Consider the following 13,119-nt stretch of genomic DNA (forward strand, 5'->3'; position numbering starts at 1 on the left):
TTGCACAATTTACATGCCAAGTATTTGTGTGCACAGGCTCTTAGAACCAGAGCCTACCCTTTGCTCAGCTCTCCCTATTAATTTGTTGATTCGCCCACTTCTAATAAGAACCTTTCTCAAGTTTTCTTTTGTTGTTTGGTTCGGGCTAGGTACCGTTTGCTAGCTTTTTTCATTGTCTTTTAACAAAATAATGCTTCAGTTTCTCTTTCACTGTATGGTTTGTGGTTCTGTGCCATGTGATCACCTTTTTTGTCGCAGTCTTTTAAATATACCATGTTTCAGTATTGTTTTTTGTATTTCAGATGATTATTCTTCCATGTTTTCTCTTTTTGGAGTTATGATTCAGTTTTTCTGAGAGTGTTTGGTTTGTGCCTGGGTGATGAATAATCACTGTTCCGCACTGTATATTACAGCAATTGTGCTACAGTTTCAATGCTTGCTTTCTGGCTGTATGTCAGATGATAACTCTTCTGTGCTGTCTTTTATAGGTATCAAGTCAGTCTTTCTTCTGATTTGGAGTGGCGACAAGACGCCCACCTTGGGGCAAGCGAAGTGCAGCGAGACCCTCGAGCAGACTCCGAGTCCATTGCTGAAGAAGCGCAGGTCGATCCGCGCAAGTATTCCCAGAGCAGCTCTGAAAGGTACTTGGAGCAATCCCATTCTTCCATGGACCGGATGTTTGAAACCGATTGCGGGAGATCATGCGACTACAAAGTGGGGTCACCGTCCTACCTGGACAAGCTGCTTTGGAGGGACAATAAACCCCATCACTACTCGGAGCCCAAACTTATTTTAGACTTATCCCACTGGAAACAGTCCGCTATTGAACCAGCTGGTAAGATCTCTCTGGACGAGGAGCCGTCCAATCTTTTCATTGAGATTGCTCAGTGGGTTAAAAACACTCAACCCATGCTGGAGTGTCTCCCCGGCTCTCTTCCTCATGGCCAAGAGCACAACCAGCCATCTCCGCCTCATCCAGTTGAACCCGAGGACATCAACAGTGGATCTAAGTCTCAGTTTGACTTGGATGTCTTCATCACTAGAGCCCTGAAACTCTGCTCAAATCCCGAAGACATAGCAGAGAGCAAACTTCATGATATGAACGGGGCGTGTATTAACGAGCACCCCAATGAGACTGCGCAGATAGAGGTGTATCAGAAAGAGAGGTGGTGAGGATCATTTCCTGGAAATGATAGATGCCTCCACAGCCTACTAACAATTACACAGCCGTCAGCAATGTATCACTATTGTAAACCTGAAAGTGTGGTGGATGCAGCCATATGTGGGACTGGTCACCTAGTTTTACACTGGAGCATTGTCTTTATAGGGCAAGCACAATTCCAGCTTCCCCTTTTTATGCCTTAATGCAATTAAGGGTTGAGAATGAAAGTGAACCTACTTTGCTGCCTTAATATCCTATCCTTCCGCTTCTGGCATCTCTCATAACCTTGAGCTTCATGTGTAGCATCTACAAAGCAAAGGCATTTTGTATATACATATTTCAGAATTATGGCATGACTTTCTTAGGAGGACCTCAGATGTTCACGTTCAACAACACACTGGTGGCTGGATGTCTAAGCGCATCCATAGAGGTTCTTCAGCAAAGACTCAGATTATCAATTGCCCTTGGCATTGTTTTTGTAAAACATTTCTATAACACAAGCCAATACTATTTTAACTATCGTCAAACATGAATAAAGTTTTGAGGATTTATTCATATTTTCTCAGTTAAAGAGGCACACTCCAGGGCTTATATGTACTTAGTGAATAAGCCAACATAGTGGTGTGATTGTATTCTAGAGTTCATGGACACCACACCCGGTGCTAAGAAATAAACACACATGATGTGGTTTGAACTGGGATAAAAGGCTCCTGGTGCTAACATATAATACAGCATAGCAGGCATGTCCAATTATGTATCTCTTTTGTGAGACAATGAGTTAGTTTGGTGAAAAATGCTACTCACCAAGCCAGGGTGCTCTTTTTTCCACTTCAGTTATTTTGTCTTGGCAGAGAGGGACATCATCTGCTGGGGCAGGTGAAAACATGGGCCCTTCGAGTCGTGTTTCCACCTCTGCAGGTGCACTGTTGTTTGGTTCGGGTCCGGTGTGGATCCTCCTGCAGGTTTGGAGTTAAACATGATCATGATGGCAGAGGCTTTATGCCATCAACCCCCAACATGAACGATGGTCCTCTGGGAGTCTGGTCAGTTCACCTAGGCAGCACCAATCACAATGGGACCCGCAGATTGCACTGCTGTCGGAGACCATCAGCAGACCTCAGTTGATGTGGACATGCCCCCATTAAAATGAAACCTGTGTGCAACAAACAATACTGCACCAGTGTGGCAGGGTGGCAGGAGTAGGAACACCTAACACAAGCTGCCAGTCTCCTCATGTCCTTCCACGGCGTGTGGCCCTGTTCTGCAGGTGGAAGCCTTTCACTTCCTCCTTTGGGGCTACACCACACTTTATGTAACAGTGGCCCATATGTTTTAACTTTCTTGGACTAAACAGATGTCTTTTCCCCAATAAAAAATATGCAAAATTAAATGCCCCTCCGCATGCTGCAACCTGAGAGACACACAGTTATGGCATGCCCAACTTCTTAACTAAAGCCTCAGCAAAAAGCCTTTCATTCTCAGTGGCCCACCTCATAGATGTGCCTTACAGCACCAGAAATGTGCCCTAAGTTTTGAAGACACCTGGGCTACCACATCTAATATAAAGTTCCTTAATACCTTTACACTGGACAGATACTGCTCCATCGCCGAGATGTTGCGTTCTCTTATGGATATTTTTAAAGTGCAATGTATGTCTAAGCTTATCGGTGCTAGACAACTTAACAACTAAAAGTTGGAAAACAAGGGGGATACTCAGGAGCAGACAGAATATGACAAAACCCCATCTTTAACAGACGTATGAAATGGAGAAGGTCAGGTGCCAAGCGTGAAGCTGGTGGGAGCCAATCCCACTGCTTCGCAGCAGCAACAGAGAAAGCACAGTCCCCGGAGAAGGAAGCGGGCACTTTAGCAACGGCGAGACACAGAGATTGACAGGCCCCACATTTCTCATTGGTGGTGTAGCGGAAACGTTTTGGGGAAAAAGGGGACGAACCAGAAAAAAGAAAATGGTAATGGCTTTGCAAATGATCCTAGCTCGAACTGTCGGTCAATGCAGAGAGCTTAACACAGGCTTATGTGGCGCTTCCAGAGATATTAGGGATCAAATGCACCGCTGCACCCCGAAGAAGCTGCAGGCAGTTTAGCATCTTCTCAGAGACTGCCAGGAAGATAGCGTTCGCAAAGTCCAATCTGAACTGCACCAGAGCATTTACGACCAGGATGTGAAGGGTAACAGCAATGAGGTGTAAAATCCCTTTTAGAATTTGCTACTGAAGAGAGCCATCTGCTTAAATACCTAGATGGCGAACAACTTTAGGAAAATCAGGTGGGAATTGCAAAAATTGTTGGGGTCAAGAGACACACTTTTTTTTAAACAGATTTTACAATTGCTGGCTTCCAACTGAGAGAAAAATAGCCTCTGCAAGGGAACAGTTAAAAAGCCCCAGAAATAGCACAGTCCAAGAGCAGAGGTTTTCGATATTCAGCAGATGTGGTGTACAACAACTAACCTGACAGACATTTTGATCACAGACCCTTGCTGTTCTTGGTTAATAAAAGAGAATGACTCATCAAAGCAGTACCTCCCAGGCCGAGGCTACTCCAGAATAGACAGATTGAGTACAGAGGTATCTCCCATATAAATAAACTCCCGCAATTTACGTAATTTTTGTAATAGGAAAATCTCCCATGGTTTTCCAAGTTTAGGGGGAAGGCTTACTTATATGGCTTATCGCATCTGGAGGATGCACCTCTATAACTATATGATATTGTTATTTTGATAGGTTGGAGGCTGATTAATGGTGCGCTGAATAGGAGGCACATTTAGTTTCTTTGATTTTCTCTTTATAAATTACGAAGGATCTTCTTTTAATTCAGGATTTTAATCTTTGCAGCACTGTCTTTCAACTCCGTGGCTTCCAATTTGAGATCTATAAGTTGGGCAGAGAAGCAAGGGGTGCGTACATTTTTGGGAGTCAAGTGTCTTAGTTTCTGGAGTGGGGGGATTTTAGCTAAGACCAGTGTACATACTGAGTTTATCTTGGATAGCAATCCATTAGGGTCAGTAGATGAGGACGGCAGGTGAGTGGAAGAAAGATGATTGAGAATCACACAATCAACTTGTCTGAATTGAACGTTTCCCGCTTCACGTTGACAATTAAGAAGGTTTTTTTGCATTGAAATATTTGTACGGAGAACGATATGACCGTGTGGTCTCATCAGGGTAGCAGAAAATATTAGGTCTAAGAGATGACACGCTGTGTGACTGGAACCTGAGCGCTGTAATTTATATTAGCAAGGCAAGGTCTTTGACCAGAGTCTAGAAGGAGCAAGAAGGCTCTTCTATTTGTAAATTTAAATCTCCTCATAGCAAAATCTTCTCTTTCTGACAAGCAAATGAAGTAACTTCTTCCGTGTAGGGGAAATAAAACTGAGAGGAGAGTCTGGGAGTCTGTAAATTAAGATAAAGAAATTATCAATTAATGTACTTTTACGGAGCCCATATTGGGGCTAATTGGGTGAACTTGAATGAAACCTCTTATCCCCTTCCTATGCAGCTTATCCCAGTGGAAGACTGTGAAGCCATCAGGAACAAGCTCCTTGATGTAAGGTCTCCTCTTCTGGGATAACCAAATCTCAGTAAAAATAATAAGTGGCGATTGAGGTGAGATTCTGCAATCTTGAATAAGTGTTTTGGAGCAAACCGAGCATTACAAGCTTCGCAATTTGAATGTCCCCCTTGCCCTGATTGGCATCTTGATTGACTGACGCAATGGAGTTGCTATTGTGCTAAAATGCCTTCTCAGATTAAGCAACGAGATGGAAGTGGGTCTTTGTGCTTTCTCCCAAATAGGTGCAGTGAGAATGTGAGCATTCTTCCAGATAGGACGACTCCGAATGGGCTTCCTGCCCTTCTGCTCTGAAATCTCCTACACCATAGTAAGCCTAGCATTAGGTGACACCAGACCTCCTATGACCCAACCATATTAACAAAGAGACTGCCCGCCATAAGTCTAGCATGTGTCTTCCAGGGTCATCACTGACATACATCTATGAGTAAATCAGTGTACGGTGCATATAGAGACCTCTAGTGGTGTCACATATACTGTCTAATGCAGATCATAATTATTAACTTTTTGTATAGATATCTATTAAGATAAATGTCCTTACTTCAGCAAAATTATCTTTCCCTACAGACCTCTTTTAATCAACTTTCCTAAAGTAGATGGGTATGTTCTCCAAATATGCAGGAATAGGTATTAGGGGGTCTCTCCCCTGACTCGAGCCACTCTGTACAAACCTGCCATATAACTTAAGAAACTTGACTAAACTAGTCTTTAGACGGTCCTCCAAAATTTCGACTTGATAAGATTAAATTGTAAAACAAGAAGAAAATGCTAATCTGAAATTCCAAATAATATCACCACACTTTATTATGAATATAATGACGATTTATATAATATGCACACAAGGTCAAAAGATGCTCAAATAATAGCTGCTGTTATTGCCTTCCTCAGTTGTTTTCTTTTTTGCAATCGCCGAAGTGCCCCACCAGATTTCAAACTCGCGACCTGGATTGTGTAAGTCTTCCGAGACCCTACTGGCACTTGCTAGCATGTTCCTTGTGTGTATACCAACTCTAGCAACTGGGAATTGCATATGCATGAAACTACATCAATGGCACACTTGTTTGAAAAAGTTTTAAACAGATCTGCCCTCTCACCTGTTAAATGCTCTCCATCTTCAAGGTGAGGATAGGGGTGTTACATTAAATTTACACTTTTAGAGGTATGGTCCGAAGTACAGTTCCGCCCTATTGACATGGCCGGACAGATGGCCAGGCTCTGAGGACCAGAGCATGCTTCACTGGCCAAGCCAGCCCTATGGGGACACCAAGGCCCTAATACCAGTTCCACAGTACTTGGAGGAGATCGGGGATTTACCACACAGTAAATTTGCATGCAAATTTACCATTACTGTCTGGTAAACCAGACCCACTACTGTGCAATTGTAAGTTAAACCCCATGGAAGGGGGAATATAAGCAGGTGGTAAATGTATATGGAGATTGCAAGGGAGTGTGGAAGGTGATGGAGGCGGGTGGGGGGAGGAGGCAAGGCAAGGGGAAAGTGTTTTGCTCCCCATCCCATCAGACAAAACAGGGAATGAGGCCTGGCTGCAAGTGCAGCCGAAGGCTCATGCAATTTTACTGTTCGGAATTAGTGCTTGGTGAAGTAGGGTCAGGTTCTCCCTCACCTGTAAAAACCGGATAGAGCAGAATTCTAGGAGGTAATTCCACTCTCTCTCATGAAGGCCTTAGAGGGACTCCACTATCGAAGGAAAACTTATATAAACAAATAAAGAGATAATTTCATAAGCAAAATACAATTAGCTAATATATTAAAAGTATCATTTAAATCAAAGCTATAATGTACAAAAAAATCACACATGTTACTGGCAAGTAACATGATTTTTAAAAAAATAGTTTCCGGAATAAGTTTAATAAACATTTGTAAAATATATGAAAGCATATTTATATAAAAAAAGAATCAAACAGGTGTTCAGTATGCTTTTAATATAATAAAAGGTCACTTCGGACTGGAGAGAACTACACCACACTTTACAACTTCTGTTGTGCTCTGATCAAAAACATCACCAAAACGGTTTGAAGTCCAGCTCGAAGACCGGAAGCGCTCAAGCGATTGGGAAAGCAAGAGGACACCCCGCCTATATTCACGACGAGTACATATAGTGATTGAAGGAACTAGCCCAGTTGGTCTCTGGGAAGATTTTGACATACATAGATTAAACCAAATACGTTTTTGTGCGCCACGTTTTCCAGTGGCTGTTGACTTAGCGCGGCCTAGCACCCGCCCCATTTGTACTCAAGACCAGAATCCATCTAGAGCTACTTCAATGGTGCCCGCTCTGGTTTGTACAAAGGAACAACTATGGTGCAAATTTAAATTGTTGTATTTTTGTCCTTTAAAGCATTACATTGAGTACTGTACTTTCCATCGTTGATTGTACGCTATTGCGACTCTTAAGCCGCATCTAACTTTCTTTCTTCCCATATCTCAGGTCAGGAGAAGCCTACTGGGACCATTTAAATATATGTGAGTGATGGGTCTCCTGAGACCTTTGAAGACACCTGTGGTGAAAATGTCATTAAATGTGCACATTGTCAGTTGAGTAGTCTTTTCTGATTCATCCTTCATCAACAAAACTTTGTAAACTCTTTTCCCAAAATAAATCCACATTTGGTCTCCTAATTTGGATCATAAACATCTTAATTTGAATTTTCTCTGATATAGGAATTCTGACCAGCAGTTCATCAGACTCCCCACCTGAAGTTGCGTAATCACCCCCAGAGTTGAAATATAATCCATTAGGTCTCGTACTTTTGTTAAAAGCGAACAATCTTCCGTGTTACTTTTCAGGGAGAAAAAAAATCAAAAATGAGCTGGTCGTTAAATGGGAGTGCTTTCATGTGTTTAGTTTCCCCACTTGATTGTATATTACTTTAATAAAGAGACACTGAAATTCATTTTTTTGTCCTTTAGAGTTTTTATGTTTTGGATTGTGTCTGTACTGCCGCAGGTGAACTGAACATGCATTCGGATGGCCTCTCCACCTCGCTTCTGCTTCTAGACTGACATTGGGCAGCTGTGCCCTAGATGATTACCAGGTCTCACTAGTAAGCTATATGTGGATGCTTTGGCTGTGGTAACTCCAAGTCCATCTGCCAACTAGAAGTTAAGGTGCCACATTTACAAATAAGCAGTGTAAAAAAAAATAGGTCTCACTTATGAGACCTATTCACTTAGCCAGTTTTTTAGTGATGCTGTACAGTATCGCAACTGCTGTGAAGCATAGCTAAAAACAAAACAAAAATGCAATGACGTGGCCAATGCATCACTTTGTAGGTACATGTATGCATTCAACGCATATGTGTGCACCTATAAAAGGACATGGTATTTTTTTTCTTTTTATTTACCCATCCGAGATGGATCAGTACATTTTTTACAAGTTGCGTGAAAGCACTTTTCAGAAATGGAGTGAGATGGCAGGTTGCGGGAAAGGGTGGGGGAAGGAGTGGGGGTTTAAATCAACATGTCAGGCAGGGGAGAAGCAAGACAGCAGAAGGTAGAAAGCCACAAGAGAGAGAGAACATGGGGGTAAAGGGAGAACACACGGGTCATAGAGAGCAATGTGGAGAGCAGGGGTGGTGAAGCACATAGGTGAGAAAGAAAAACATGAGAATGGATGGGGATACAAACACATGGGTGAGAGAGAGCAACATGGACGGGAAGAAAAGCACACAAGAGAGACAGGTGGAAAACACATGCAATCTCATGGAGTGCTTAAAAAAAAAGATGAAAGTAGTTCCCTAAAAGCGACCAGAGGAAGCATAGATACCAGCCAATCAAAGAGACTGTTAAGAGGCTATGCTCCATGGGAGGGACAACTTCAATAGCTGAATAAGGAAAGCCATCCAATAGAAAGTAAGTAAATAAGAGGGACAGTAAAGCCAGCCAATGGTAAGCAAATGGGGTATGTTCCGGGTAAGCCCCCACCTCTCTTTCGCAATCAGACAGCTTGCTCTGTCTGGTAGATTTGACCTAAAAAGTAGTGCAGTGCAGCACAGCAATCAAAGATGCTGCTCTGTGTTGCGCTAGGGGAAGATAACAGAACAGAGCCATATCTACTAAAACATGGTACTGCTGCTTTGGCATTTCTTAAGGCTACCTAGCCCCACACACGCACTCACACCTTTCTGCAAACTACAATCGTGTGTGCATGACGTCTGGAAAATGTTTTTCAGTGGGAGGTTACATTTGAAGAACAAAATACTATGCCTAGATTAATTTAAAATCTTTTCACATAGTGGATGTGTGATGTACAGTGCAGTACACATGCAATGTTTAAAAAGGTAGGAGAAAACTAAATTCTCCATGTTACTATCTGCTGGTGCAAAGCCTTGTGTACCAATTTAAGTAGATAAGGCTTTGCATCAAAAACCCTGGGGAGTAGCATGGACCACCTATAGGGCATCCCTTTGTTGCATGTAATGCAAAGTAAACCACACAAAACAGTATTTGTGTTATGTTTAGTGCTATTTTCTAGTGCAAATAAAGATTTTCACTGGAAAGTAGATACATTATCAACTGAGTGTTGATAAATCTACCCGAATACGCGTTGGGAGTATGACAGGGCTGTCTTCTTGCTTCCTCTCTCTTCACCCTACGTCAGTGCCACATGGAGGGAGAGTTTGCCAATGCTTCATTTTTCCAAAGGTTTGGGTCAAAACATTTAACATACCTTATTTTTGTAAAACGTTAATCAACAGCATCAACTTCAAAGAGCCTGGAATGTTCTGGAGCAATGTGTGGTGGGTAAAACAAATAGTTCATCAACACAGAGAAGATCCAAAAAATGACTTAATGACCTTTGGGTAAGCTAAATATGAAAGGCATTTGGTGGCTACTGAAATCACTTCTACAAATTCATACAACATCAGTCTATAATAAAAAAAACAAAATCCTGGTCACAACTGTAAGAGGCTAAAGAAAAAGTAGGTTCAATTGCCATCAAATGTTCTATCAAAAAGTATGAGGTTATTTGGGACCATGCGACCTCATCACTAACAAAAGTTTAGATGGTTTAAGTCATTCCAAATTTGACAAATGATGCCTCTGCATGAAAGCCCCTAATTGAGAGTTCAACATATAGTCTCTGGGCATGCACGTGAAGAAAAAGTTCTTAGGGATATCAAGCTGCACCCCATACAAATTGATCAGATTGGAGTAGGGATTGCCACATTTCAAATCAACGATCTAATTTTAGCATTAAGATGGTGTTTACATTGTCAAGGGTCTGACATGTTTGGTACTGATGAATTAGTAACTGGTGACTGAAAATCATATTTACTTTTTTGAGTTATGATTAAGGCTTTAAATCTCTAGAGTCCTTTTTATAACTGAACACGTTCAACAAACAAAATTATGTAGTCTATCACTGGAGTAGTGAGCAGGGAGAATTTTGTTTCATTATTGAAAAATCATTTTATGTTAGGTTTATTTTTGGTAGGTTTCACTGCTGTGTAGAAACACTGAAAAATGGAAAAAAGTAAAGAATTTTAGGATTGATAATTCTATTACATTGTGGGTGACCAGAACATATAAGGATATTCCTATGTCCTTTGGAGTTGGTACATTTTGCCATAAAACCTTGAAGGCTACTATGTCTGGTTTACCTTAATGCATGGAATTACATCCAGTTAAAAAAAACACTCTAATCCAGCATTTAAAAATATGTATCGATTATTAATTAAATCAAATGGCTTGAATATCATTAATTCAATTGTGATACTTTATAACATATTGAATTTAACGTTTAGAGTGTTGTACAAATTGTGTACATTCGAATAATAATTTTGTATATGTTTATGCTAAAATGGAAAATAAACCTAAATGAAGATAATTCAATAAATAAAGTACCCAGACAACCTGAGTGGTGAAGGATTAGGTGATGCTATCTCTCTAATGAAGGGCTGATGGCAAAAAAGAAGTGTTTGACCCCGACATTATTATCTTAACCCATCACTTCAATGGAGTTGTGAACTGGAATGAACTGCTGTGAGTAAGATAAGTATTATGGTGTATGGAGGGGTCTTTTGTTCCCCTTCTGAAATTTTAAGGGCTCCTGCAATTTACTGCAGCCACTCACTGCATGAAAAAATCTATCAGGTGATAATTCTCATCTAAATGTATTCCACTGTCTGTACACAAGACAATTTGCATTAAAGTGCCAGGAGGCAATGGACATAAGCAATCCACATCTCAGCTTAGGAAGAGGTGTCTGTTGAGGTTCATTCTTCCTTCAAATACACATAATGCTCAGGATCAGAAGGAGCAGTAAACGTCAAGAGAATAAGGTCTTTTAAATGTAGACACTGTTTAAATAGCTACATCCAATTCCAAGTGACTAACAATTGAGGTCACGTGTTTACTAAATCTTAAAGCACAGTAGACCTGTCACTTGCATCGTCTGGATCATCCATATCCATTGCCAATTTCAGCAGTTGGAGAGTTTTCAGAATATTGAAGAAACACTGAAGGTACAGAGAGTAGGTGCTAGGTCTAGGTTGATCGTGTGGCTTTTTTTCGTCCTAGCCGAGTGCCTGCACAACTATTAAAGTCCACACTTGCCGCATTTACTGAGGCTGAACTCCATGATGGAGTGAGGCAGCATTATAAAGGTTTTGTTTAATGAAAGTTAAAATAGCTCCATTCCTATATTGAAGTTTGATGTTAGGGAGCTATGGTTTGAATGCCTGGACGTGGAATCCTATACTTGAGTTATATTAAAATTAGCAACTTGAACTTCAGCTTCTCTAACCTCTTCCTTTAGATTCCAGAGGCAAACTACTTTTAATGTATCCCTAAAGACTAGATTGTCCACTTGAGGTAACATCAATGCCATTGCAGATTATACTATTGCACGCTTGTATTTCTTGTGCTTGTGTTGAACCAGATTTCTGTCTGGTGGATAGACCACTTATGTTTGGGAGACATGGTTTTTCTTTAGTTCATCTACTATTTCTTGGTCTTCTTATCCTTGCTAATAACTTACTTCAGTTTACACTGTATGCTTGATTCATTCCACTTTTCAGGGGAGAAGTGTTTATTGTTTCATTTTTGAGTCATTATAATTATAATTTCACTCAAAAAGGCACTTGCATGTATGGCTATGTTAATTTGCACATAGAACAAGAAAGGTTAAGATTGTTCTAGTTATACACTTGCATTTATATGTGTGTTGGCTCATTGGCGTTGCAAAATTTTTGTTTGAGCCTTATTATTTGTATGTTTGGATGCCTAGTGGGCTTAGACTTAGTTAACATATTAATCTGTGCTCCTGCTGTGCCTTATTTGTTGAAGCTATATTTCTCCCACAGGTCTCCCTCTCAGGCATACCTTCCCTCCATCCCCTTCCACATTTGGCCTCTCTGCAACTCTGGTGACATGACTGAACCAGAGATTCAGAAAGGTGGGCCTCTGTGGGTACTGTTCCTGAGGACCTTACACCTGATCGAATAGCGGGCCCAAGAGATATAGATCTTCCTGGACAGTATCAATCAGAATGGCCTCAATAGATGATCTGTGTGCTTTGTTGGCCGAGTTAAAAGGAAAGGTGTCAGCCTCTAGGGCTGAGAATTCTGTCCTGGCCACAAGAGTGAACCAATTACAGGTGAGACTAGAAGCTACCCACAGTGTACCTACTTCATCCGATAGAATAAGAGAGTCAGGCAGCACTATACCACTTATGGTGGTGGTTACTGTCCCATCACCAGTACCGTTGGCTTCACTAGAGCTTTTCTATGGGGCCCCTGAGAAGGTACAAACCTTTTTGACCCAGGTGCAATAGACACATTTTATGTTTCGGCCACAGTCGTATCCGGATGCACAATCCCAGGTAGCTTTCTTAATTTTGGACCTAGGTAGCGATGCCGTGGTTTGGCCCACACCATTGGTGAACACTGCCAATACCTTGTTGTATCATTGGGCAAGGTTGAAAACAGAATTTGAGCAGGTTTTTGATTGGAATACTATTGCCAGGTCTGCACCGTGAATTATTAGAGTTGCATCAAGGCAACAAAGATTTTGGGGCAGATTTGCAAGAAACGGATGCATCTGTAGAGATGCGTCAGTTTCCCTGTGCCATCCTGCGATACACTTGCGCCACCATGGACTGTTCTGACAGCAGCGCATTAGAGAAATAGCACTCGATCTTGTGTATGATGCTCACAGGCATAAGTGACCGCGGTCGCGCTCATTTTCTCCCACAGACGCCGACTGTATTCACAGCGGACTGTCAGAGGAGTTGCGCTTTATTTTGAATTTGCTTGAAATAGTTTTTCATCAGCTCCTTCTCTGTACAATTAACCAAGACGATTTTACCTACATAACAGATTCAGTCATGTTTAGACATTCCC

The 13,119-nt window shown here is 41.4% G+C and overlaps 1 protein-coding gene across 2 annotated transcripts in view; it reads left to right on the forward strand.

The window, feature by feature from the left end:
- MAPK4 (mitogen-activated protein kinase 4) overlaps positions 1-7,659 on the forward strand; it is a 423,340-nt gene extending 415,681 nt beyond the window's left edge. For both annotated transcript variants that reach the window (XM_085629761.1, XM_085629753.1), the window contains one exon: positions 489-7,659. In XM_085629761.1, the coding sequence (XP_085485887.1) occupies positions 489-1,173 (685 nt within the window). In that variant the 3' untranslated portion in view covers positions 1,174-7,659. The remainder of the gene's footprint in view (positions 1-488) is intronic.
- Positions 7,660-13,119: the final 5,460 nt, after the last annotated feature.

The sequence above is a fragment of the Triturus cristatus genome, chromosome 2_1 (genome assembly GCF_964204655.1).
Source record: "Triturus cristatus chromosome 2_1, aTriCri1.1, whole genome shotgun sequence".
In the NCBI taxonomy this organism is placed as follows: domain Eukaryota; kingdom Metazoa; phylum Chordata; class Amphibia; order Caudata; family Salamandridae; genus Triturus; species Triturus cristatus.